The sequence below is a fragment of the Aotus nancymaae genome, unplaced genomic scaffold (assembly GCF_030222135.1).
Source record: "Aotus nancymaae isolate 86718 unplaced genomic scaffold, 86718_ANA_hifiasm-v0.15.2.pri h1tg000003l, whole genome shotgun sequence".
Taxonomy (NCBI): domain Eukaryota; kingdom Metazoa; phylum Chordata; class Mammalia; order Primates; family Aotidae; genus Aotus; species Aotus nancymaae.
Genome location: NW_026988414.1, coordinates 6,824,930 through 6,852,400, shown reverse-complemented (window position 1 = coordinate 6,852,400; position 27,471 = coordinate 6,824,930). Strand labels below are relative to the sequence as shown.

The 27,471-nt window shown below is 46.6% G+C and overlaps 1 protein-coding gene across 6 annotated transcripts; it reads left to right on the top strand.

Moving 5' to 3' along the window:
* The first annotated feature begins 1,459 nt into the window (after positions 1-1,459).
* Positions 1,460-26,257, top strand: RABEPK (Rab9 effector protein with kelch motifs). 6 transcript variants are annotated; one of them, XM_064378004.1, is made up of 9 exons: positions 1,460-1,508; positions 4,921-4,979; positions 9,692-9,849; positions 14,336-14,488; positions 15,792-15,836; positions 19,557-19,718; positions 21,167-21,316; positions 25,171-25,320; positions 25,951-26,257. In XM_064378004.1, the coding sequence occupies exons 1-9, from the start codon at positions 1,479-1,481 to the stop codon at positions 26,238-26,240; spliced, it is 1,197 nt and encodes a 398-aa protein (XP_064234074.1). In that variant the 5' UTR covers positions 1,460-1,478; the 3' UTR covers positions 26,241-26,257. The 6 variants fall into 6 exon arrangements, with proteins under 6 accessions (XP_064234074.1, XP_064234082.1, XP_064234077.1 ...); XM_064378012.1 differs by lacking the exon at positions 15,792-15,836; XM_064378007.1 differs by lacking the exon at positions 15,792-15,836 and having other exon boundaries at positions 19,533-19,718.
* Positions 26,258-27,471: the final 1,214 nt, after the last annotated feature.

Below are 27,471 nucleotides of genomic sequence, written 5' to 3'. Positions count from 1 at the left end.
GGCCAGAGACAGGTTTTCACTATGTTGGCCAGGCTGGTCTCAAACTCCTGACCTCAAGTGATCCACCTGCCTCAGCCTCCTACAGTGCTGGTATTACAGGCATGAGCCACCGCGCCTGGCCTGAAGCCTGCATTTTTAACTGAAGTATGTTCGACCTCTTCCACTAAGCTACCATAGCTCTATACTCCAGGAGCTCCTGTTTCGAATCAGAGACTGGAGTTCTTTGAAACATAGACATAAGAGAGCCACCTCTCCATTTTCAGGAAAGACACAGAGAACCTATGGTTATGAACTAAATCAAAGATAATGTAGATGAACACATATAGAGACATAGTTCATTTATAGTTAGGAATAGCTTTACCCTTGACAGAGAACGCTGTGCCAGCTACTGGGTGCTGAGCATTTTTATTTACATTATCTCATGCATTCCCCACCACAACTATGATAGAAATCTTTTGAGAGTCTCGCTCTGTCACCCAGGCTGGCTGGAGTGCAGTGGCGCAACCTTGGCTCACTGCAACCTTCATCTCCCGGGTTCAAGTGATTCTCCTGCCTCAGCCTTCCAAGTCACTGGGATTACAGGCACCTGCCATAATTACAAATGGCAATTACAGAATGAATCAGCTGTTTAAACCACCAAATCTTGAGAAGGCCTGAAGACTGCGCAAGCAGATTGCATGCTCAGCTCTCCCCTTCTGAAACCGTTAACAATCGTTGTAACTGAAAGTGTTAACTGTTATACCCCCACCCCCTCCTCCCCTTCAGACGGAGTTTCCCTCTTATGCTCTTATGCTCTTATGAGCGAAAGTGGGGTATTTCGGCTGACAGCAACCTCCACCCCCCAGAGTTCAAGCCATTCTACTGCTTCAGCCTCCGGAATAGCTGGGATTACAGGCACCCGCCACCAGGCCCAGCTCCTTTTTGTATTTTTAGTAGAGACGGGTTTCACCATGTTAGCAGGCTGGTCTCGAATTCCTGACCCCAGGCAATGCACCCGCCTTGGCCTCCCAAAGTGCTAGGATTACAGGCATCAGCCACCATGCCCGGCCCACATTTTTTTTTTTTTTTTTTTTTTTTTTTGAGACCGAGTTTTTGCGCTGTTGCCCAGGCTGGAGTGTGGTGGCGCCCGGCCCCGTTAGTCCCTTAGAGAGTAGATCAGCTACCGCAGGAATTTGGGTTCCCCAGACGGACGCCCGAACCAGGCATTGCACAAGTCGTTTCTAAGCAGCCCCGGCTTATTTATCCCGTTGGGGAGGGAGGAATCCAGGGACGGCCCAGCCCGCGTGATTCCCGAGAAATGCACAGCCTGGCGGACACTCCGGGTCTGTGGGCGGGGAGGGCCCTCCACCGCCAGCCCAGGAAGGCAGCACCCGGCCCTGGGGGCGTAGCAGGGAGGAGGGAGCGGTTGGCCCGCACGCTCTTCCGGGTCCTGGGAGTGGGGAGCCCGGACCTAAGCCCCGCCCCTCCGGGGCGGAGTCATGGCTCGCAACTGGCCTAAGTCGCCGCAGGTAATGCGGTCCGGGGCTGGCGCGTGGGGGTCGGGGGTCCCCGGATCCAGGGTCTATCACAATGTCGGGCAGGGGGTCCGAATCCTATAGGGGAGTAGGCCCAAGCCGGGTGGAAAGAATTAGGAAGGGACTTCTCTGGCTCCGTCCCATCCACTTTGACCGAAAGAAACCAGCCTGTTCTCTCCCGACCCCGTCTCCTATCCCCTAGAACTGCCACGTGGGGATGAGATTTGGGGGGCGGGTAGCGGCAGCGGCTGCGGGGGGTCCCGCCCACATGGAGCCAACCTCACTGACCTCTGGACTTTGGGGACAGCGGTCAGTGGCCTAGGCCGCAGGTGGGATTTATCCTTTCATCTCTCGATCTATTTTCTTTCTTCATTCACTCGTCACTTCCCGACTTCTACTGTATGCCAGGTCCATTGGTAGGTTCTCAGAATGAATCTGACAGGCCCAGCCCCCTAGGAACTTAGTCTAGTGGAATTTAGTCTAGAATCTAGTCTAGGGGCGTTAAATAGATAAACGCATTCCAAATGATTCCTGCAGTGGTGGTGGCTTAATACCTTCAGAGCCCAGTGGGTGGGAGAAGGAAGTAACTTGGAAGAGGGTAGAAGAGAAAAGTGACAAATCAGTTAAGGTTTCACTAAGGAAGGGATTTTTGAACTGGGCTTTCAAGGTTGACTAGGAGTTTGCAAGTTTCCCAGAAGGGAAGCGACACTCCAGATAGGGGAAGCAGCACAGACTGCAAGATTATGAAAAGGCCTGACATGTTACACGAACAGCAAAAAGCCCAACAATGCAAGAGATTGTGGAGTTGAGTTCCCAGAAGAAAAGGTTGACATCAGAAGGCTTTACTTTCTATGCTATGCTGAGGCCAAGATTTATCCTAGAGTTCAGTATTTCTGTCTATTTATTATTTATTTTATTTTATTTTTTTGAGACACAGTCTTGCTCTGTCACCCAGGCTGGAGTGCAGTGGCACAATCACGGCTCACCGCAACCTCTCTCTCCTGGGTTCAAGCAATTCTGCCTCAGCCTCCTAAGTAGCTGGGATTACAGGCATATGCCACCACACCCAGCTAATTGTGGTACTTTTAGTAGGGATGGGGTTTCGCCATGTTGGCCAGGCTGGTCTCAAACTCCTGATCTCAGGTGATCCACCCACCTTGGCTTCCCAAAATTCTGGGATTACAGGTGGAGCTACTGTGCCTGGACTTTTTTTTTTTTTTTAGACGAATCTTGCTCTGTTGCTCAGGCTGGAGTTCGGTGGCAAGATCTCAGTTCACTGCAGTCTCCGCCTCCCGATTCAAGCGTTTCTCCTGCCTTAGCCTCCTGAGTAGCTGGAATTACAGGTGCACACCACCACAGTGGGCTAATTTTTATATTTTTAGTAGAGATGGGGTTTCACCATGTTGGTCAGGCTTGTCTCAAACTCCTGACCTCAGGTGATCCACCTGCCTCAGCCTCCCAAAATGTTGGGATTGCAGGTGTGAGCCACTGTGCCTGGCCCCATTTCTATTTTTAATTAAAAATAAATAAATAATGGCCGGGCGCGGTGGCTCACGCCTGTAATCCCAACATTTTGGGAGGCCAAGGCGGGTGGATCACGAGGTCAAGAGATCGAGACTATCCTGGTCAACATGGTGAAACCCCGTCTCTACTAAAAATACAAAAAAATTAGCTGGGCACGGTGGCGCGTGCCTGTAATCCCAGCTACTCAGGAGGCTGAGGCAGGAGAATTGCCTGAACCCAGGAGGCGGAGGTTGCGGTGAGCCGAGATCGCGCCATTGCACTCCAGCCTGGGTAACAAGGGCGAAACTCCGTCTCCAAAAAAATAAATAAATAAATAAATAAATAGGCTGGGACCGGTGGCTCGCACCGGTAATCCTAGCACTTTAGGAGGCTGAGGCAGGAAAATTGCTTGAACCCAGGAAGCAGAGGCTACAGTGAGCCGAGATCATGCTACTGCACTCCAGCCTGGGTGACAGAGTGAGACTTCATCTCAGAAAAAATAAAATAAAAAATAAAGCCGGGCGCAGTGGCTCATGCCTGTAATCCCAGCACTTTGGGAGGCTAAGGCAGGCAGATCACCTGAGGTCAGGAGTTCGAGACGACTAGCCTTACTAACATGGCGAAACCCCATCCCTACTAAAAATACAAAAAATAAGGCTGGGCACAGTGGCTTATGTCTGTAATCCCAGCACTTTGAGAGGCCCAGGCAGGCAGATCATGAAGTCAAGTGATCGAGACCATCCTGACCAACATGGTGAAACCCCATCTCTACTAAAATCACAAAAATCAGCTGAGCGTGGTGGTATGTGCCTGTAGTCTCAGCTACTTGGGAGGCTGAGGCAGGAGAATAGCGTGAACCCAGGAGGTGGAGGTTGCAGTGAGCTGAGATTGCGCCACTGCACTCCAGGCTGGAGACAGAGCAAGATTCCGTCTCAAAAAAAAAAAAAAAAAAAAAGCCGGGCGCGGTGGCTCACACCTGTAATCCCAGCACTTTGGGAGGCCGAGGCGGGTGGATCACGAGGTTAAGAAATCGAGACCATCCTGGTCAACATGGTGAAACCCCGTCTCTACTAAAAAATACAAAAAATTAGCTGGGCATGGTGGCGCGTGCCTGTAATCCCAGCTACTCAGGAGGCTGAGGCAGGAGAATTGCCTGAACCCAGGAGACGGAGGTTGCAGTGAGCCGAGATCGCGCCATTGCACTGGGTAACAAGAGCGAAACTCCGTCTCGGTGGAGAAAAAAAAAAAAAAGGGCCGGGTGCGGTGGCTCACGCCTGTAATCCCAGCACTTTGGGAGGCTGAGGCAGGTGGATCACGAGGTCAAGAAATCGAGACCATCCTGGTAAACATGGTGAAACCCCGTCTCTACTAAAAATACAAAAAATTAGCTGGGCATGGTGGCGCGTGCCTGTAATCCCAGCTACTCAGGAGGCTGAGGCAGGAGAATTGCCTGAACCCAGGAGGCGGAGGTTGCGGTGAGCCGAGATCGCGCCATTGCACTGGGTAACAAGAGCGAAACTCCGTCTCAAAAAAAAAAAAAAAAAAAAATTAGCCAGGCGTGATGGCACATGCCTGTCATCCCAGCTACTCAGGAGGCTGAGGCAGGAGAATTGCTTGAACCTGGGAGGTGGAGGTTGCAGTAAGCTGAGATTGTCCTATTGCACTCCAACCTGGGCAACAAGAGTGAAACTCTGACTCAAATACATACATACATACATACATACATACATACATAATAAATAAAAATGAAAGGTTAGTGGTGCTTATTTAAATTAATCAAGCCCTAGAAATTAGTACATTCAATAGGAAAGGTTTTAAAGAGGAGGTTGAACTGATTCGTCCTGTGTTTTAGGAAGAAGATAACCATAAATGTCTAAAAAGTACCTTTCTTTCTTATGCATAGGACACCATGAAGCAGCTGCCAATCTTGGAACCTGGAGACAAGCCCAGGAAAGCATCATGGTCTGTAAGGAAGGATCCAAACATAGAAAAGCATGAGTTTTTGTTTCATTTATGAGTAGTTTACTAACATATTTGATCATCAACAAAAACGGGTAGAGATGAAACTGTCTGCAGTTTCTGGTAATTAGACTCAAACTGTCTGAGAAGGTCTTCAGAGGAAAGATAGGGGGGCAGTAATTATCACAGAGCAGATGTTGATTTTATTAAAATCCATTTACCAGAAAGAGTAAGGCACTGACCATCTGGCAGCCTCTGTGTCTTCCCCTGAGCTCTGACTCATTTTTAAGATTTTTAGGAAATTAGATTTGGATTAAACTGGCTTCTCTGTTTCTTGGCCGTTTTGTTCAACCAACCTTTTGTTCAACGACTAACATTGGCCTGATGGGGGCAGCTGCTGTGTGGCTGCTGGAGGTAGAATTGTAATAATCTCTGTGTACTGGGGACTACAGACTAAGCAGGTGATGGTGATGAAATGTGATCTGTTCTGAGGCTGGGTCCACAGAAGGCTATGAGAGGTTTCAGTTTTTCAACTGGACCTTGAAGGAGAGACTCCAATCTGGCTTCCCTGCGTCTGTCTTGCTCTGTACCCAGAATACAACCAATCATGGCATTTCCTAGTTTAAAATCCTTTTGTGCCTCCCTATTGGTGTTGGGATAAAAATCAGACGCCTGAGCCAGGTGCAGTGGCTCATGCCTGTAATTCCAGCACTTTGGAAGGTTGAGGTGGGTGGATCTCCTGAGGTCAGGAGTTTGAAACCAGCCTGACCAATATGGTGAAACCCCATCTCTACTAAAACTACAAAAATTAGCCGGCGTGGTGGCATGCTACTGTGGTCCTGGCTATTAGGGAGGCTGAGACAGGAGAATTGCTTGAACCCGGGAGGCAGATTTTGCAGTGAGCCAAGATCATGCCTCTGCACTCCAGCAAGAGTGATAGAACAAGAATCCGTCTCAAAAAAAAAAAAAATCAGACTTCTGTCCGGGTGCAATGGCTCATGCCTATAATCCTAGCACTTTGGGAGGCTGAAGTTGGCAGATCATTTGAGGCCAGGAGTTTGAGACTAGCCTGGCCAACATGGCGAAACCCCATCTCTACTAAAAATACAAAAATTAGTGCGGTATTGTAGTGCATGCCTCTAATCCCAGCCACTTGGGAGGCTGAGGCAGGAGAATCACGTGAACCTGGGAGGCGGAGGTTACAGTGAGCCAAGATGGTGCCACTGTACTCCAGCCTGGGCAACAGAGGTTAGAAGCACCATTGAGACTCCATCTCAAAAACAAAATAAAAAAAATCAGACCTCTTAAACCGGCCCAGTGCTCCCTGCTAAATGTTTCTGCCTGTATTTCCAACCTCAACTCCCGTGACTTGTTCCTTTGTTACCTTTCTCTTCTTTACTGTGCCCTGCTCTGTTCTACCCGGGAGCTGCACATGCTGATCTCTCTGCCTGGACTTCTTTCCCTCCACCTTTTGTCCCTCTCTTTGCCCAGCTTATTTTATTTTATTTTTGAGACAAGATCTTCCTCTGTGGCTAGCCACCCAGGCTGGAATGCAATGGTACAATCACGGCTCATAGCCTCGACCTCCTGGGCTCAAGTAACCCTCCCCCTCAGTCTCCCAAGTAACTGGGACTATAAGTGTGTTCTACCATGCCCAGCTAATTTTTTTTTTTTTTTTTTTTTTTTTTTGAGAGACAGGGTCTCACCCATCCTGGCTAACATGGTGAAACCTCATCTCTACTAAAAATATAAAAAATTAGCTGGGCATCATAGCATGCACCTGTAGTCCCAGCTACCCAGGAGGCTAAGGCAGGAGAATTGTGTGAACCCAAGAGGGGGAGGTTACAGTGAGCCAATATTGCACCACTGCACTCCAGCCTGGGCAGAACAAGAATCTGTCTCAAAAAAAAAAAGAGAGAGACAGGGTCTCGCTATGTTGCCCAGGCTGGTCTCAAACTCCTGGGCTTAAGCGATCCTCCTACTTCAGCCTCCCAAATTGCTGGGATTACAGGTGTGAGCCACCATGCCTGGCCTCCCAGCTAACTTCTACTTATACTTCAGATCTCTATCCAAATGATGCTTCTTCAGGAAGCCTCCTCTGACCACCCTATCTCTCTGGCTCCTTACAGGGTAATCCCCTCCTAAGACATGCATGTCCTCATGCTATATATTCTGTACCCCTTTCTACCACAATTGAAATGAAACAGATAGTCGTGAAATTGTTTAACTATCTCAAACAATAGGGCTATTAAGGCAAGGACTTTTTTTTTGTCATAGCCACCATCTCTGGATGGCTGTGTGCTTTTGGGTAAATTACTTTCTATGCCTCAGTTCCTCAGTTGTAATGCTCAGATGATGATAACAGCTGTTATCCTCAAAGGGTTTTTTGTTTGTTTGTCTGTTTGTTTGTTTTTTGAGACGGAGACTCATTCTGTTTCCAGGCTGGAGTGCAGTGGCGTGATCTCGGCTCACTGCATCCTCTGCCTACCTGGTTCAAGCAATTCTCCTGACTCAGCCTCCCAAGTAGCTGGGACTACAGGCGTGCACCACCATGCCCAGCTAATTTTTGTATTTTAGTAGAGACAGGGCTTCGGCTGGGTGCGGTGGCTTATGCCTGTAATCCCAACACTTTGGGAGGCCGAGGCGGGTGGATCACTTGAGGTCAGGAGCTCAAAACCAGCCTGTCCAACATGGTGAAACCCTGTCTTTAAAAAAAAAAAAAAGAGAGAGAGAGAGACGGGGTTTCACCATGCTGGCCAGGATGGTCTCAATCTTTTGACCTCATAATCTGCCCACATCAGCCTCCCAAGATCATGACCTCATGATCTGCCCACTGAAGCCTCCCTGGGATAACAGGCATGAGCCACTGTGCCCAGCCCTTAAAGGGGATTTGTGCAGATTAAGTGACATCAGAATAGAGATCTGAATGGGAAAAGATTTGGCAACCACTGATGAATAAGTAGATGAGTGGTAATTGAAGTTATCACTACAGACAACATTAATTAGGTAAGCAAATGTAAACTGAGGAAAAGAGAATCCCAAGGATGACTGAGCATCAGGAGGTGACTGGCAGGAAAGGAGTCGGAGAAAGAAGCAGAAAGGAGATCCAGAAAGGTGAGGGCAGAACCAGAGGGAGGGATGTGAGAAAGCCAGGTTGGGAGAAAGGCACAAGAAGGAGGGGGAGGTCAGGAGTCCCATACTCCTGAGAGGTCAAATAAGACAGGGCCTGAAAAATAGCTACAGAATTTTATTTTCCAACGACGAAACTCAAAGTGTGTTTTCTCAGTCAGCATTCAGAATCACTGTGGAGAGTGGAATGGGCTGGGCACGGTGGGCACATCCCTGTAATCTTAGCACTTTGGGAGACTAGGGCAGAAGGATTACTTGAGGCCGGGAGTACAAGACCAACCTGGTCAACATAGCAAGACCCCCGTCTCTACTTAGAAAAAGAGAGAGAGACTCTGACTAGGTGCAGTGGCTCACGCCTGTAATCCCAGCACTTTGGGAGGCCGAGGCAGGTGGATCACGAGGTCAAGAGATCAAGACCATCCTGGCCAACATGGTAAAACCCCGTCTGTACTAAAAATACAAAAATTAGCTGGGTGTGGTGGTGCGCGCCTGTAGTCCCAGCTACTCGGGAGGCTGAGGCAGGAGAATCGCTTGAACCCAGAAAGTGGAGGTTGTTTTGAACCAAGATTGCACTGCACTCAGCCTGGGCAACTGAGCGAGTAGCTTTGGCTTCCATCAGATTGAGTTTTGTGAGTAATCTGGAAAATCTCTTAAATCAGTAAATTCTGGAGAACTTTTTGATGGGGAGGAATCATTGGCTAGTGGCAAGAACCCTGGGGCTGTTGGTTCCCATGTGGTGGCACATAAAGCTCCAGTCACCATTTATTGAGTCCTTCTCTGCCCTGTTATGATGTCTTCACAATTATCTTTTGCATTAAGAAGTACTGCTATCCTTATTTCACAAATGAGTAAACTAAAGTTCAGAAAGGTTAAATGATTTCCCAAAGGTCACATATCTAGGAAGTACCTGAGCTGGAATTCGAACCAGATCTGTCTGAATTCACACACCATGTTCACAGCCACCATCCTGTGCCAAGACACATCACTGAACATTTCTGGAGGTCAGTTTCACTGTCTACCAAATGGGGACAAATAAGCCCAGTGCATCCCTACCAGATTACTGTGAGATGAAGACAGTGACAACATTGAAAAGCCAAAGACTGTGTGCAAAGGGGAGGTACTATTATTTATTTTATTTTTTTATGAGACTGAATCTCACTCTGTCACCAGGCTGGAGTGCAGTGGTGTGATCTTGGCTCACTGCAACCTCCACCTCCCAGGTGCAAGCGATTCTCCTGCCTCAGCCTCTTGAGTATCTGGGACTACAAGCACACATCACCACGCCCAGCTAATTTTTGTATTTTTAGTAGAGACAGGTTTCACCACGTTGGCCAGGATGGTCTCGGTCTGTTTGCCTCATGATCTGCCCGCCTCAGCCTCCCAAAGTACTGGAATTACAGGCATGAGCCACCATGCCCATCCGGGGAGGTACTGTTATTAATCAGAGAAGCACTGTTTTGCTGGGTACAGTTTAAAGTGTCTGCATAAGACCCTTCATTCACTGAATATTTCACGAGGAATGGAAAGAATGCACTACTGCATTTATTCTCTGCTCAAGCCTCCTGAATACATCCTCCCTTTGGCAGGTACACCTTGACTCTCCCTGGAGACAGCCCCTGTGCTCGAGTTGGCCACAGCTGTTCATATTTACCCCCAGTTGGTAATGCCAAGAGAGGGAAGGTCTTCATTGTTGGGGGAGCAAATCCAAACAGAAGCTTCTCAGATGTGCACGCCATGGATCTTGGTAAGACCAGCAGCTGTGGAGCACATGCCCTGTGGCCAGAGAGCAGGGCTATGTGCTGCCAGCCATGAGTAAAACATTCCTAAGAATACCAGCAGGGTTTTCCTATAAGAAAAATAGCCGGGCGTGGTAGCTCACACCTGTAATCCCTGCACTTCGGGAGGCCCAGGCAGGTGGATCACCTGAGATCAAGAGTTTGAGACTAGCCTGGACAACATGGTGAAAACGTATGTCTACTAAAAATGGAAAACAGAGCCAGGTGTGGTGGTGGGCACCTGTAATTCCATCTACTGGGGGAGGCTGAGGCAGGAGAATCGCTTGAACCCAGGCAGTGGAGGATGCAGTGAGCCAAGATCGTGCCATTGCACTCTAGCCTGGGCAACAAGAGCAAAACTCAGTCTCATGTTTCTCAGCAGTCCCCTGGCACACATTGATCTGACCAATACCTTTAGAGGGAAAGAACCCTTATGGAGCCACTCATTCTATATACATATCCCATAAATTACCAAGCGCTAGATATCTCTTACCTTTATCCATGTCTGTCTATTTCCACTACTGCTACTGTAGTCCAAACCACTGTTTTCTCTCAACTAGACTTACAATAGCCTCCTCATTGGTCTCCCTGCTTCCAAGTTTACCTACTTATACTTATTCTTTTTTTTTTTTTTTTTTTTTTGAGACAGTCTCACTCTGTCACCCAGGCTGGAGTGCAATGGCATGATCTTGGCTCACTGCAACCTCTGCTTCCCAGTTCAAGCAATTCTCCTGCCTCAGTCTCCCAAGTAGCCAGGACTACAGGCACGTGCCACCATGCCTTGCTAATTTTTTTTTGTATTTTTAGTAGAGACAGGGTTTCACCATATTGGCCAGGCTGGTCTTGAACTTCTGACCTCATGATCTGCCCAGCTTGGCCTCCCTAAGTGCTGGGATTACAGGCATGAGCCACTGTGCCCAGCCTATACTGTGCATTTTCTGTGCCTAGCCAGAGAATATCATCTAAAGTACTAATCTGCCCATGTCACTCTCTAATTCAGGCCTTTCTTAACTTCCTTTTTTTTTTTTTGAGACAGAATCTTGCTCTGTCACCCAGGCTGGAGTACAGTGGTGGGATCTCAGCTCACCGCAACCTCTGCCTCCCAGGTTCAAGCGATTCTTCTGCCTCAGCCTCCCAAGTAGCTGGGATTACAGGTGTGCGCCACCATGCCCGCCTAATTTTTGTATTTTTAGTAGAGATGGGGTTTAATCATGTTGGCCAGGCTGATCTCAAACTTCTGACCTCAAGTGATTCGCCCACCTCAGCCTTCCAGAGGGCTGAGATACAGGCGTGAGCCACTGTACCTGTCCCAAACCTCATTTCTTGGCTCTCCCCAACCCCCTTTTGCTGCACTGGATACCCTTCAGTTCTTGAACACAGCTTGAGCTCTCTGGCCTCCATGCCTTTGCACATACAGTTTTCTCTGCTTGGAAGGTTTTGCCCTTTCCTTATCATCTGGCTACTCTTTATCTTTCAGATTTCAGATTAAATGTCACTTCTGCAGGAGGCTTTCCCATTACCCCTGGGCTCGTTCAGGCACTACATGACTCAGTGTATTTATAGTCTCGTGCTCGTCCATCCTGTCTGCCTTCACAGCCCTGCCACATGTGATTGTTTCTTGTCTGTGTGCCCCACAAAAACATAAGCTCCTTAGAAACAGGTGGTGGGGCGCGGTGGCTCACGCCTGTAATCCCAGCACTTTGGGAAGCCAAGGTGGGTGGATCACCTGAGGTCGGGAGTTGGAGACCAGCCTGACCAATATGGAGAAACCCCATCTTTACTAAAAATACAAAATTAGGCCAGGCACTATGGCTCAAGCCTGTAATCCCAGCTCTTAGGGAGGCAGAGGCGGGAGGATTGCTTGAGCCCAGGAGTTTGAGACCTGCCTGGGCAATATAGCAAGACCTCATTCTTAAAAAAAAAAAAATACAAAATTAGCCAGGATGGTGGCACATATCTGTAATCCCAGCTACTTGGGAGGCTGAGGCAGGAGAATCGCTTAAACCTGGGAGGCAGAGGTTGTGGTGAGCAGAGATCACACCATTGCACTCCAGCTTGGCAAATGAGTGAAACTCTGTCTCAACAAAAACAAAAACAAAAACAGGTAGCGTATTTTGCTCATCATTGTATCCCCGGCCACTACCAGAGGGCTCAGTACAGAGTGGGTGCTCTATAAGTATTTAAATTAATGAATGAATGAACCCACTAATAAGAAACAATTATTAGCCAGTCTTGGTGGCTCACACCTGCAATCCCAGCACTTTGGGAGGCCAAGGCGGGTGGATCATGAGGTCAGGAGATCAAGACCATCCTTGCCAACATGATGAAACCCCTATCTCTACTAAAAATACTAGAAAACTTACCTGGGCTTGGTGGGGCACGCCTGTAGTCGCAGCTACTAGGGAGGCTGAGAAAGGAGAATCGCTTGAACCTATGAGGCGTCACTGCATTCCAGTCTGGTGACAGAGCAAGACTCCATCTCAAAAAAAAAAAAGAAACAATTATTCTCTGCTATACACAAGGGCAGAAGTTGAACACTGGTAGACCACATACATATTTTGTTAAGTCCATGTAACATTTCCATATTGTTTTAATCTTTTTTTTTTTTTTTGAAACAGAGTCTCAAACTTTCACCCAGGCTGGAGTGCAGTGGCACGATCTTGGCTTACTGCAACCTCTGCCTCCCAGGTTAAAGTGATTCTCCTGCCTCAGACTCCCAAGTAGCTGGGACTACAGGTGCATGCCACCATGCTCGGATAATTCTTGTATTTTTAGTAAAGATGGGTTTTCACCATGTTGGCCAGGCTGGTCTTGAATTCCTGACCTCAAGTGATCCACCCGCCTCAGCCTCCCAAAGTGCTGGGATTACATGCATGAGCCACCATACCCAGCCTAATCTTAAATTGTTTACCAACCAAATATGCAGAAGTCTACATATAACAATTTAAATGGTTTGGCTTCTCTTGTTTTTTTTTTTTTTTTTTGAGACGGAGTTTCGCTCTTGTTACCCAGGCTGGAGTGCAATGGTGCGATCTCGGCTCACCGCAACCTCTGCCTCCTGGGTTCAGGCAATTCTCCTGCCTCAGCCTCCCGAGTAGCTGGGATTAGGCACGCACCACCATGCCCAGCTAATTTTTTGTATTTTTAGTAGAGACAGGGTTTCACCATGTTGACCAGGATGGTCTCAATCTCTTGACCTCGTGATCCACCCGCCTCGGCCTCCCAAAGTGTTAGGATTACAGGCGTGAGCCACCGTGCCCGGCCCAGCTTCTCTTGTTAATTTTGGAAAATCTACTATCAGTAGGCCTGCGTGTCTATATGGCAACGATTATTTGGAACTGACCTGCCACCTATCAAGAGAGCATTTATTCTTTAGTTTGCCACAGTTTGTGTTACTCCTGTCTAGGCATTTGAATTTCTATACCCTGCACGAAAAAATGGAAGGTAGACTGGACAAGATGTAATCCCAGCACCTTGGGAGGCTGAGGCAGGTAGATCACTTGAGTTCAGGAGTTCGAGGCCAGCCTGCCCAACATGGTGAAACCCTCATCTCTACTAAAAATACAAAAATTAGCCGGGCCTGGTAGTACACAACTGTAATCTCAGCTATTTGGGAGGCTGAGGCAGGAGAATCACCTGAACCTGGGAGGCAGAGGTTGCAGGGAGCCGAGATGGCACCACTGCACTCCAGCCTGGGCAACTCCATCTCAAAAAACAAAAAAAAAAATCAAAGGCAAATTAAATCACTTTCAGCCCTCAATTACATTAAATTGTTCAGTTACATCTTGATTGCAACCTATTAATAGCTTTGTGACCCTAGCTACACCATCTCAACCATCTGGACCTCAGTTTCCTATAAAGTAGGAATAACTTGTTTCAGATCTAACAAGATAATGCCTATGAATGTCCTATGTAATTGGTTAACCAACTAAAATAAGTATTAATAATGAAGGTTGAGTATATTCTGTGAACTAGTTTTAGCCAGCCATCGTTTATTTGCAAGTAACAGAATTCCACTTAAACCAGAGGCAAAAGGAGGCATTTATTTATTCAGATACAGGTGTGTTTCAAATAATTCAAGGCCAGGAAGTACAGCTAAGGATCATGAGAAAGTAGAAGCAGTTGATCTGATTGGCCCATTCTGGTTTCAGTGGCTACCTTCAACCCAATCAGCTAAAGCTACAAAGTCAAAGTGTAGTACACACGTGTGACCTGGGATCCACCCTTGTGGTTGGGAAAGTGGGGACAGTTTCCATAGAACAGGGTCTATGGACTAGGCAGACAGTCCCCTAAGTATCTACTATAGAACTTTCTGGAGGTTGACAACATGCCCTTTAAGCGATTCAGTGGTTTTCATTTATGCTTATGGCCCTCTTCTCATGACCTTCCCCAAGTGTGCCAACCAATGTGACTGTTGACAGCCCCAATCTAGGATCTGGATGAAATGTTTTCCAGGAAAACACCAGTGGGACTTAGTTACCTGCAAGGGCCTCTTGCCCCGGTATGAACATGCTAGCTTCATTCCCTCCTGCACACCTGACAGTATCTGGGTATTTGGAGGTGCCAACCAATCAGGAAATCGAAATTGTCTACAAGTCCTGAATTGTGGTAAGTAGCCAAAAGTTATTTTATTTACATACATACAAATAAACATTCATGCATATATATATAAATCCAATTATAATTCCAGTACATTTGGATTATACTGATTACCATTTAACTTTGCTGACATTATAGAAAATAGGAATTTTAACTTGTAGCATAATCTGAAAACAACAAAATAAAAAAATTTTTTGGTAACACAATTTTCAACTTGTTAAATGTCAAAGCTGGCAGGGACTTCAGAGGACAGCTATGCCAAGTAGGCAACTCAGGTTCATCAAGGGGAAAGTGACTTTCCTAAAGTCACAAGTGACTGGGCGTGGTGGCTGATACCTGTAATCCCAGCATTTTGGGAGGCTGAGGCAGTGGGATCACTTGAGGTCAGGAGTTCAAGATCTTCCTGGCCAATATGGTGAAACTCCACCTCTACTAAAAATACAAAAATTAGCTGGGTGTGGTGGCGGGTGCCTGTAATCCCAGCTACTTGGGAGACTGAGGCAGGAGAATCACTTGAACCCGGGAGGCGGAGGTTGCAGTGAGCCAGGATTGTGCCGCTGCACTCCAGCCTGGGTGACAAAGTGAGACTTAAAAAAAAAAGAAAGAAAGTCACAGGGGAGTCAGTGACTGAGCCAGGCTTAGAATCCAAGTCACCTAGCCGGGCTCACGCCTGTAATCCCTGCACTTTGGGAGGCCGAGGTGGCTGGATCACGAGGTCAGGAAATCAAGACCATCCCGGTCAACATGGTGAAACCCTGTCTCTACTAAAAATACAAAAAATTAGCTGGGCATGGTGGCGCCTGCCTGTAATCCCAGCTACTCAGGAGGCTGAGGCAGGAGAATTGCCTGAACCCAGGAGGCGGAGGTTGCGGTGAGCCGAGATCGTGCCGTTGCACTCCAGCCTGGGTAACAAGAGCGAAACTCCGTCTCAAAAAAAAAAAAAAGAACCCAAGTCACCTGAATCAGTGGTTCTCCAATAAGGGCGATTGTGCCCCCGGGGGACATTTGGCCATATCTGGAAACATTTTGGGTTATCACAGCTGGGGGTAGTGTAGGCTACTGGCTTCTGAGGGTAGAGGCCAGATGTGTTGTGTATCTATCCTGTCGTGTCCAGGACAGCCACCACAGGAAAGAATCACCTGGTCTAAAATGTCAGTAGTGCCAAAGTTAAGAAACACTGACCTGGATCCTCCTAGTATGTTACTTTTAGCCAAAAGTACAAAGTTCCTAACTTGTCTCACTGGCAAGAATTTTTGTTTGTTAGTTTTCTTTGTTTTTGTTTTTCATATCTTCATGTTTCCATCACTGGCAGTTTTATCACAGAGGAAGCAGTTAGGAACATCACGACGGAGAAGAGGTTGCTAAACCGCCTGTGGGACGTGGACTTGTCTTTCTGCCTTTTGTTTGTTTGTTTGTTTCTGTTTTTCTCTTTACAAATATCATTTATGTCCATTGTAAAATGAAAAGCACAAGTGAGTGGACAAAAGTCATCCACAGTCCTGTTATATTACGGCTATTGACAACTTTCTGTCTTCTTCCTTTCTGTCTTTTCTCTGTTTTTACAAGCCTAAGATCATAATATATTTATACATTAGTAACACTTTTTCCTTTTAATTTCATAATCCCAGCAGAAATAGTTTTTTGGGGGGCTTTAGCAAAAATAATTGATTTGTTATTAATAACAATGCTTTGTTAATATCATATCATTTGTTTTGTTTTCGGTTTTTTTTGTTGTGGTTAACTTTTTTTTTTTTTTTTTTGAGACGGAGTTTCGCTCTTGTTACCCAGGCTGGAGTGCAATGGCGCGATCTCGGCTCACCGCAACCTCCGCCTCCTGGGTTCAGGCAATTCTCCTGCCTCAGCCTCCTGAGTAACTTTTTTTTTTTTGAGGCAGGGTCTCACTCTGTTGCTCAGGCTGGAATGCAGTGGTGTCATCACAGCTCACTGCAGCCTCGACCACCCAGGCTCAAGTGATCCTCCTACCTCAGTCTCCCAAGAGCTGGGACTACAGGCGGTTGCCACTATGCCTAGCTAATTTTTTTTTTTTTTTTTTGTAGAGACAGGGTTTTTCCATGTTGTCCAAGCTGATCTCAAACTCCTGGGCTCAAGCAATTTGCCCCCCTCAGCCTCCCAAAGTGTTGGGATGACAGACATGAGTCACTGTGCCTGGCTAACATTATTATTATTTTTTTTTTTGGAGACAGAGTCTTACTCTGTCGCCAGGCACCAGGCTGGAGTGCAGTGGCACAATCTTGGCTCACTGCAACCTCCGCCTCCCGGGTTCAAGCAATTCTCCTGCCTCAGCCTCCTGAGTAGCTGGGACTACAGGCGCACGCCACCACGCCCAGCTAATTTTTGTATTTTTAGTGGAAACGGGGTTTCACCATGTTGGCCAGGATGGTCTCGATCTCTTGACCTCGTGATCCTCCCGCCTCGGCCTCCCAAAGTGCTGGGATTACAGGCTTGAGCCACTGCACCCGGCCTAACATTATTTTTAATGGTTATATAATACTCCATTAAATATAATACTCCATAATACCATAATTCCTCCATTTATGAACGTTTAGTTCTTTTCAGGTTTTTACCACTATAATTAACAAAGCAGTGAACATCTTCATTCAGAAGTGATTGGCTGTATTTCTTTTTTTTTTTTTTTTTTTTTAAATCAGCTTCTCTTTAATGAAAAAAATGTTTTGCAGTGGCTGTATTTCAAATTATTTTCTTAGGGTTCCTGCCAAGAAATAAAAAGTCTAGGTCAAATCCTCTGAACCTTTTGAAGGTTTTGATACATACTACCAAATTGCTCTTCAGAAAGATTTTTCCAGTTTATTCTCTCTCCACCTGTGTTTAACAGTGCTCCTCTCATTACTGACCAGAACTGAATTTATCAGTTTTAGACATTGCTAATTTGATAGGCAAAAAAATTTGTACGTAGTTACTTAAATATGCACTTTGGGCCAGCGTGGTGGCTCACACCTGTAATCCCAGCACTTTGGGAAGCTGAGGTGGGTGGATCACCTGAGGTCAGGAGTTCGAGAGAAACCTGGCCAACATGGTGAAACCCTGTCACTACTAAAAATACAAAAATTAGCCAGGCATGGTGGCACATGCCTGTAGTCCCAGCTACTGGGGAGGGCAAGGCAGGAGGATCGCTTCAACCCAGGAGGCAGAGGTTGCAGTGAGCCGAGATCATGCCATGGCCTGAGCAACCAGTGAGATTCCCTCTCAAAGAAAGTATTTTTTGACCTGGACATTTTTGATATGTCGGCCAACTCCAGCTCAGTTCCCTCTATCAACAATGTATTTGGGGTGTTGTCCACCGAATATATTTGTTGAGTATTGCCCAATAAAAAAATTCAAAATAATAAAAATAAATAATATATTTGTACAATAGTTGGTCAGAGTTCAGGAGCTAGGACCAAGTTTTCTTATGTGTCAAGTAGTTAAATTCCTTCAGCACATTTAGACAGTATGTTACTTTTTTTTTTTTTTGAGATGATGGAGTTTCGCTCTTGTTGCCCAGGCTGGAGTGCAATGGCGCCATCTTGGCTCATCGCAACCTCCACCTTCTGGGTTCAAGGGATTCTCTTGCCTCAGCCTCCTGACTAGCTGGGATTACAGGCATGCGCCACCACACCCAGTTAATTTTGTATTTTTAGCAGAGACAGGGTTTCTCCATGTTGGTCAGGCTGGTCTCCAACTCCCGTCCTCAGGTTCACCCGCCTTGGACTCCCAAAGTGCTGGGATTACAGGCATGAGCCACCTCGCCCAGCTTCTTTTAATTGATTTATTTGTTTGGGTATTTATTTCCTGTCTTCCTTCCTCCTCCCTGCCCTCTCTCTATGGAACATAAGTGCTTTGAAGGGAAGGGTTTGTTTATTGTTGAATACTCAGGGTACAGAACACTGTCAGAAATAGACACTTGGCAGACTGTTTGGCTAATTGTGAAGCCAATTTGCTTGAAGAGTAGCAGTATAGTATGATGGTTAAGGGCACGGATGAGGGTCTGTGCTTTGCTATGCACTAACATGACTTTGGGCAAGTGATTTAACCTCTCTCTGCCTCTGTTTTCTGTCACATTGGATAATAATAGTTTCTACCTTGTTAATTTGTCAAGGATTTAAATTAACTCAGTATCTGGCACATAATTCATGCTCAATCACTGTTGTGGTGGTTGATGTAGTTAAGGTTTGGCAGAGGGAAATCAATTCTGGAACCCTGGCCTTTTGATTTTCTTTTTTTTTTTTTTTTTTTTTTGAGACGGAGTTTTGCTCTTGTTACCCAGGCTGGAGTGCAATGGTACAATCATAGCTCATTGCAGCCTCAAACTCTGGTACTCAAGCAGTCCTCCTGCCTTGGCCTCCCGAAGTGCTAGGATTACAGGCCTTACAGCCACTGTGCTCAGCCTAATTTTTTTAAATGTATTTTATTATTATTATTATTTTTATTTTTGAGGTGGAGTCTCTCTCTGTTGCCCAGACTGGAGTGCAGTAGCGTGATCTCAGCTCACTGCAACCTCCATCTTCTGGGTTCAAGCGATTCTTCTGCCTGAACCTCCCAAGTAGCTGGGATTACAGGCATGCACCACCACGCCCAGCTAATTTTTGTATTTTTAGTAGAGATGGGGTTTCACCATGTTGGCCAGGATGGTCTCCATCTCTTGACCTTGTAATCTGTCTGGCCTGGCCTCTCGAAGTGCTGGGATTACAAGAGTGAAACACTATGACCGGCCTAATTTTTTTATATTTTTGGTAGAGGTGGGGTTTCACCCCATGTTGGCAAGGCTGTTCTCAAACTCCTGACCTCAAGTGATCCGCCACCAGCTTTGGCCTCCCAAAGTGCTGGGATTATAGGCATGAGCCACTGCACCCAGCCTGACCTCATTCTTATGGCTCATACTTACAGCTTTTAGAGCTTGGGGAGTTTAGACTGTCTTGGCAAATCCTAAGTATCATCTTCATTCTTCCTTGATGTTTGTGAGTATGAGATCTGGAAACTGACTCTGCTTAGCCCCAGAGTCAAGGTCAGAAGCCCCTCAGCCTGGGTGTTTTAGGTGCCTGCATTCTCTCTGGCCCAGAAACCAGGACATGGACCATGCCAGAAGTGACCAGCCTCCCACCATCCCCAAGAACATTCCACACCTCATCAGCAGCCATTGGAAACCAGCTGTATGTCTTTGGGGGCGGAGAGAGAGGTACCCAGCCTGTGCAGGACGTGAAGCTGCATGTGTTTGACGCAAGTATGGACTGATGGGCACCTCGGGGCTGCCACTTACTGGCCAGGGCCATCCCAGCCTGCAAATTACCTAATGTAGGAAGCATAGGTTAGAAAAGGAAAGGCTGGCTGAGTGTCTCACTTCTACACTTCTTTGTTTTATCTCTTAGCTGATATCTTTTTCCCACAGCAAAATTGGCATTTAAAAAGGTATAATGAGGTCTGGCGTGGTGGCTCACACCTGTAATCCCAGCACTTTGGGAGGCTGAGGCAGGTCGATCACTTGAGGTTAGGAGTTCGAGAACAGCCTGGCCAACATACTTTGTCTCTGCTAAAACTACAAAAATTAGTCGGGAATGGTGGCACATGCCTGTAATCTTAATTGCTCAGGAGGCTGAGGCAGGAGAATTGCTTGAACCTGGGAAGAGGAGGTTTCAGTGAGCTGAGATCGGGCCACTGCACTCAGCCTGGGTGACAGAGTGAGACTCCCTCTCAATAAATAAATAAATTAATTAATTAATTTTTGAAAAGGTAGGCCACGCCTATAATCCCAGCACTTTGGGAGGCCAAGGTGGGTGGATCACCTGAGGTCAGGAGTTCGAAACCAGACTGGCCAAAATGGCGAAACCATGTCTCTACCAAAAATACAAAAATTAGCCAGGTACGGTGGTGGGCGCCTGTAATCCCAGCTACTCAGGAGGTTGAGGCAGGAGAATCGCTTGAACCTGGGAGGCAGAGGTTGCAGTGAACCGAGATGGCACCATTACACTCCAGCCTGGGCAGCAGAGCATGACTCCGTCTCAAAAATAAATAAATAAATAAATAAAACAAAAAGGTATAATGATCAAATTAAAAAGTTTAAACCTTACAGTTTATAAAGTAACAAAGTAAAAGAAAGAACAAGAAAGATAAAAAACAAACAAAACTAAAAGATTCCCTTTTAGCCATTCCTTTCCATGCTTTCGACACATGCCACCATGCCAGGCTGATTTTTTTTTTTTTTTTTTTTGAGACAGAGTCTCGCTCTGTTGCCAAGGCTGGAGAGTGCAGTGGCACGATCTTGACTCACTGCAACCTCCACCTCCCAGGTTTAAGTGATTCTCCTGCCTCAGCCTCCCAAGTAGCTGGAGTTACTAGGCACCTGCCACCATGCCCAGCTAATTTTTTTCTGTGTATTTTTAGTAGAGATGGAGTTTTGCCATGTTGGCCAGGCTGGTCTTGAACTCCTGACCTCAGTTAATCCACTTGCCTCTGCCTCCCAAAGTGCCGGGATTACAAGTGTGAGCCACCACACCCAGACTATAGGATGGAAAAGGAGGGATGCCTGGATTGGGTTGGGGAGTTGGAATAAATGACCCCAAGGTTGATTCCTGCATGGGACATCTCTACTTGCTGGGAGATGATACAGAGTCTATTTCTTGTGTTCTTGTTTAATAGCTTTGCCTTTTGATATTATTGAATTTACTTTTCTAGGCACTCTGACCTGGTCACAGCCAGAGACACTCGGAAATCCTCCATCCCCCCGGCATGGTCATGTGATGGTGGCAGCAGGGACAAAGCTCTTCATCCATGGAGGCTTGGCAGGGGACAAATTCTATGATGATCTCCACTGCATTGATATAAGTAAGCAGGGCACGGGGGCTTGTCTTTTAAAATTGTTATTTTAATTTTTTTTTTAGACAGGATCTCTCTCTGTTACTCAGGCTGGAGAGCAGTGGCATGATCTCAGTAGCCTCGGCCTCCTGGGTTCAAGTGATCCTCCTACCTCATCTTCCCCCATAGCTGGAGCTACAGGTTCGTGCCACCATGCTCGGCTAATATAAAATTTTATTTTGGTAGAGATGAGGTCTCGCCATGTTGCCCAGGCTGGTCTCAAACTTCTGTGCTCAACTGATTTTTAAAAATGTACTTTGAGGGCCGGGCGCGGTGACTCACGCCTGTAATCCCAGCACTTTGGGAGGCCGAGGCGGGTGGATCACGAGGTCAAGAGATCGAGACCATCCTGGTCAACATGGTGAAACCCCGTCTCTACTAAAAATACAAAAAATTAGCTGGGCACGGTGGCGCGTGCCTGTAATCCCAGCTACTCAGGAGGCTAAGGCAGGAGAATTGCCTGAACCCAGGAGGCAGAGGTTGCGGTGAGCCAAGATCGCGCCATTGCACTCCAGCCTGGGTAACAAGAGCTAAACTCCATCTCAAAAAAAAAAAAAAAAAAAAAGTACTTTAAAATAATATAGCCTTGCTCGGCCAGGCGCAATGGTTCATGCCTGCACTTTGGGAGGCCAAGGCAGGTAGATCACCTGAGGTCAGGAGTTTGAGACCAGCCTGGTCAACATGGTAAAACCCCATGTCTACTAAAAATACAAAAATTAGCCTGGTGTCATAGCACACATGCCTGTAATCCGAGCTACTCGGGCACCTGAGGCAGGAGACTCACTTGAACCCAGGAGTTGGAGGCTGTGGTGAGCCGAGACCATGCCACTGCACTCCAGACTCCATCTCAAAAAAAAAAAAACTGGGCATGGTGCCTCACACCTGTAATCCCAGAACTTCGGGAGGCCGAGGTAGGCAGGTCATCTGAGGTCAGAAGTTTGAGACCATCCTGCCCAACATGGTGAGATCCCATCTCTACTAAAAATATAAAAATTAGCCAGGCTTGGCGGGTACCTGTAGTCCTAGCTACTTGGGAGGCTGAGGCAGGAGAATCACTTGAACCTGGGAGGCAGAGGTTGCCATGAGTCGAGATCACACTCCTGCACTCCAGCCTGGGGCGACAGAGTGAGACTCTGTCTCAAACAAAAAAAAAAAGAGAAGAAAAAAGAAGCAAGAAAAGAAAAGAAAAAGAAAATACAGTCTTGCTCTTATGGGTAAGTAACTTGACCAGCTGGCAGAATCTTCATCAGATTCTGTCACCTTTGGACAGAATATTAATAATAAAAAAACGGGCCGGGCGTGGTGGCTCATGCCTATAATCCCAGCACTTTGGGAGGCCGAGGCGGGTGGATCACAAGGTCAAAAGATCGAGACCATCCTGGTCAACATGGTGAAACCCCATCTCTACTAAAAATACAAAAAATTAGCTGGGCATGGTGGCGCATGCCTGTAATCCCAGCTACTCAGGAGGCTGAGGCAGGAGAATTGCCTGAACCCAGGAGGCGGAGGTTGCGGTGAGCCGAGATCGTGCCATTGCACTCCAGCCTGGGTAACAAGAGTGAAACTCCGTCTCAAAAAAAAAAATGAATAAAAATAATAAAAAAACATAGCACTAAATAATCTCCTGAGTGCTTATTATGGACCCGGCCATTTATTGTCTCTCATCCTTCCAACAGCAGTGTCCTTTCATTACAACCCACTATGCTTTGTGTTGGCCTATTGGATTTCTTTCACCTGTTAGCCATCAACCCATGAAGGGCCTGGATAACGTGGAGGTAGATCACCAGAATTTCATGCTTGTCATGCTAAATGGTTGAAAACAGTGGGAAGAGGAAGGTTAAAGAGAACATGAGAAATATCTTTAAGTATCTGAAGGGTTGATATGCCATGGAGACCCTGGACTCATTCTGGGCCATTCCGTCAAGCTGTGAGGTCCATGATGGCAGGGAACTTGTCTATTTTTTTCTCCAGTACATTTCTAGCACTTAGCACAGGGTCTGGCAGATAGTGGATGACAAGTACTTTTTTTTTGAGATCATGTCTCACTTGGTCGCCCAGGCTGGAATGCAGTGATGTGATCTTAGCTCACGGCAACCTCTTCCTCTCAGGTCAAGTGATTCTTCTGCCTCAGCCTCCTGAGTAGCTGGGACAACAGACACGTGCCACCACGCCCAGATAATTTTTATGTTTTCTGTAGAGACAGGGCTTCACCATGTTGCCCAGGCTGGTCTCCCAACTCCTGAACTCAAGGAATCTGCCCACCTTGGCCTCCCAAAGTGCTGGGATTCCAGGCATGAGCCACCGTGCCCGGACCATATCTATTATTGTGTGGATGGATGAATGAACAAACATGTTTTGCATTGCTCCAGACTACAAGAACTGGAACAGTGGGGAGAAGGGAACATGGGAAGTCCTGTGTAGTGTATCCGGCTACCTTGCCAAGCTCCATGACATCTGAGGCCAGGGGTCACTGGCTTTGTGATTCCTGCATTGGCTAGAATTTTGGCCATACCCCTTGATTCTCCCTTCCTACCCTGAGTTGCAGGGCCTCTGCTTTGCATTGACAGATGGAAACTATCTACACAAAACTATTCCTTGCAGGCAGTCAGATGGGGTTTTCATGCTTATTTTTAAAAAGAAAGTCTTTTTCTGTTGTTAGGAACTACTTGTTGACTATTTTTTCCTGCCTACCCAAGTAGTTCTCTAAATGTAAAATCCAGTGACAGCTCACCTTATTAAAATGCTTGTTTGGGCTGGGTGCAGTGGCTTATGCCTGTAAGCCTCTGTCTCCCAAAAAAAAAATTCAGCTGGGCATGGTGGCTCATACCTGTAATCCCAGCACTTTGGGAGGCTGAGGCGGGTGGATCACCTGAGGTCAGTAGTTGGAGACCAGCCTGGCCAACATGGTGAAACCTCGTCTCTATTAAAAATACAAAAATTAGCTGGGCGTGGTGGCACACACCTGTAATCCAAGCTACTTGGGAAGCTGAGGCAGGAGAATCACTTGAATCCTGGAGGCAGAGGTTGCAGTGAACAGAGATCTCATCACTGCACTCCAGCCTGGGTGACAAAGTGAGACTCTCTCAAAAGAAAAAAAATGCTTGTTTGAAAAGATGGAAGTTTTCCTACAAAAATAGGTTGGGCTGAGGCAGCACGTGACAGTGTAGAAAACACAGGCTTTGGAGCCAGACCTGAGTGCAGCCTAGCTCTACCAATTACAAACAAATTTTTGTTTGCTCGTTTGTAAGAAGGAAGGGGATAGGCAGAAGTAATAGCAATTTTGTGGGGCTCTTATGAGAATTAAGCGAGCAAAATTTGTTTAGCCTGCACTTACAAAGTTGCTAAGGAACTGTATTTAAAAGACACACACACACACACACACACACACACACGCACACACAGACACAAGGAGAGAGAGAGAGAGGCAGGAGGGGGGGGGGAGAGAGAGAGAGAGAGAGAGAGAGAGAGAGAGAGAGAGAGAGAGAGAGAGAGAGAGAAAGAAACTGACCTAATTCGAGGCATTCAAGTGAATGGTTGAAGGTGACTGTTATTATAAAGATTGTATCACATTTCTGTGCTATCCAAAGACCGCCTACATCAGAATCGCCTGGGATTCTGGGAATCACTGAGCTCCTCCCTCCCTTCCTCCCTGGACTACCCAATCATGATGTCAGAATTCCCTAAATAATTCTTATGTGCACTAAACCTCTCAGTGCTCTTGGTGAATGACTTTCAGTGACTGGTTTGCAAACTGCAGTCGATAAGTAAGTTTGAAAGCACATCTTAGCCCATGTTGTGCCAAAGCCCTTTCTTTTTCTTGGCAGGTGACATGAAATGGCAGAAGCTAAGTCCCACTGGGGCTGCTCCAGCAGGCTGTGCTGCCCACTCAGCTGTGGCTGTGGGAAAACACTTGTACATCTTTGGTGGAATGACTCCTGCAGGAGCACTGGACACAATGTACCAGTATCACACAGGTGAGCAGGTGTCCCTGGGGATCTTTAAACAAATCTAAACATCCTTTGAAAAGTGATGCAGTGCTTTGGTTTTCCAGTTTGGTTCCTCTGTGTCTAAATCCAAAAAAATGAAAACTCTGTCAGGATGAGGTCATTAAAGCATCAATGCTGCCATGATGTTTTTTTTCCCTTTTATTTTCTGTTAGGGCTTAGCTGATACAGTAAATCACTGAGCATTAGGCCGGGCACACAGTGGCTCATGTCTGTAATCCTAGCACTTTGGGAGGCCTAGGTGGGTGGATCATGAGGTCAGGAGTTCGAGACCAGCCTGGCCAATATGGTGAAACCCCCATCTCTACCAAAAAAAAAATACAAAACTAGCTGGGCATGGTAGGGCGTGCCTGTAATCCCAGCTACTTGGGAGGCTGAGGCAGGAGAATCGCTTGAACCCGGGAGGTGGAGGTGGCGGTGAGCCAAGATCGTGCCATTGCACTCCAGACTGGGCAACAAGAGCAAAACTCCTCTCAAAAAAAAAAAAAAAAAATCACTGAGCATTTCTGGAAATTACTTTACTTTTAAAATTGTATTCAGATTTTGACTTTCACTATCTGGAAATTTCTTAATACGAAGCCTTTTCCCTCCCCAACATAGAAAAGCAGCACTGGACCTTGCTTAAGTTTGATACTTTTCTACCCCCTGGACGATTGGACCACTCCATGTGTATCATTCCATGGCCAGTGACATGTGCATCTGAGAAAAATTCCAATTCTCTCAGTCTGAACCATGAAGCTGAGAACGGGGATTCAGCTGACACAGTAATGATCCACAGTGGTGACTCACATGAGGAAAGCCAGGCTGATACACTGCTCTGTTTTGTGTTTGGTGGGATGAATACAGAAGGGGAAATCTATGATGATTGTATTGTGACTGCAGTTGACTAATAAAACCCACGTGTTTATTACCTGTCAGTTACTTTCAGAATAGTTAAGTAAAACCTTAGCTGTTTCATGCCTCCAAAATATCTTCTGCACTATATATGTTTTTCTCCTACTTTTGGTAGGTGAAGAAATTAATACAAATAATTCATGTGCACTACACCTTACTATATTGCCTCTCAGAGCTCTTGGGAATGACTTTCAGTGACTGGTTTGCGAACTGCAGCAGTTAAGTTTTGCTCAATGCAAAAACCTCCAATATATTAATATAAAAGTCTTTACCAGCAATACAAACCTAGGAGGTGGGATTAGTGTACTGAATGCTAATCACAAGAAGGTTGCAATAGGGTTGCAATAGGTTGCAGATGGTTAAACAAACAAAAGTTGCAGAATTGGCTGGGCCTGGTGGCTCACACCTGTAATCCCAGCACTTTAGGAGGCTGAGGTGGGCACATCGTGAGGTCAGGAGATTGAGACCATCCTGGATAACATGGTGAAACCTGTCTCTACTAAAAATACAAAAAGTTAGCCAGGCATGGTGGCACACACCTGTAGTCCCAACTACTCGGGAGGATGAGGCAGGAGAATTGCTTGAATCTGGGAAGTGGAGGTTGCAGTGAGCCAAGATTGCACCATTGTGCTGCTCGGATTACAGGTGTGAGCCACCAGACCTGGCCCCAATACTGGATTTCATGTTAGCATTAGCCTGCCCTTTACTGATCATACTATTTACCTGGACCATTCTTTTCTTCAAGAAGGCAATTAAGTAATCCTAAACCAGTTTTGACACAAACCACTGCCTTTAACCCACCCATAGTGAGGGGATTTAGTGTAGTTTCAATGTCACCATCCTAGATCCCACCCCGGTACCACTAATGAGAAATTTCAGGCATGGAGATTCTGATGCAGCTAGGGTTCACAATATACCTTTACATCCTAAAGTTACAAATTAAATCCGAGTATGTAAAGTTAATACCAGTGGCTGGGCACAGTGGCTCACGCCTGTAATCCCAACACTTTGGGGGGCCAAGGAGGGCAGATCATGAAATCAGGAGATCAAGACCATCCTGGACAACATGGTGAAACCCTGTCTCTACTAAAATACAAAAAATTAGCTGGGCATAGTGGCAGGCACCTGTAGTCCCACCTACTGAGGAGGCCGAGGCAGGGGAATCACTTGAACCTGGGAGGTGGGGGTTGTAGTGAGTCAAGATCATGTCATTGCACTCCAACCTGG

Coding starts and splice junctions, on each gene's coding strand:
- RABEPK (XM_064378004.1), top strand. CDS start 1,479: ATGGCTCGCAACTGGCCTAAGTCGCCGCAG. Junction 1,509..4,920: donor ACTGGCCTAAGTCGCCGCAG/GTAATGCGGTCC, acceptor TCTTATGCATAG/GACACCATGAAGCAGCTGCC. Junction 21,317..25,170: donor TCTCCACTGCATTGATATAA/GTAAGCAGGGCA, acceptor TTTTCTTGGCAG/GTGACATGAAATGGCAGAAG.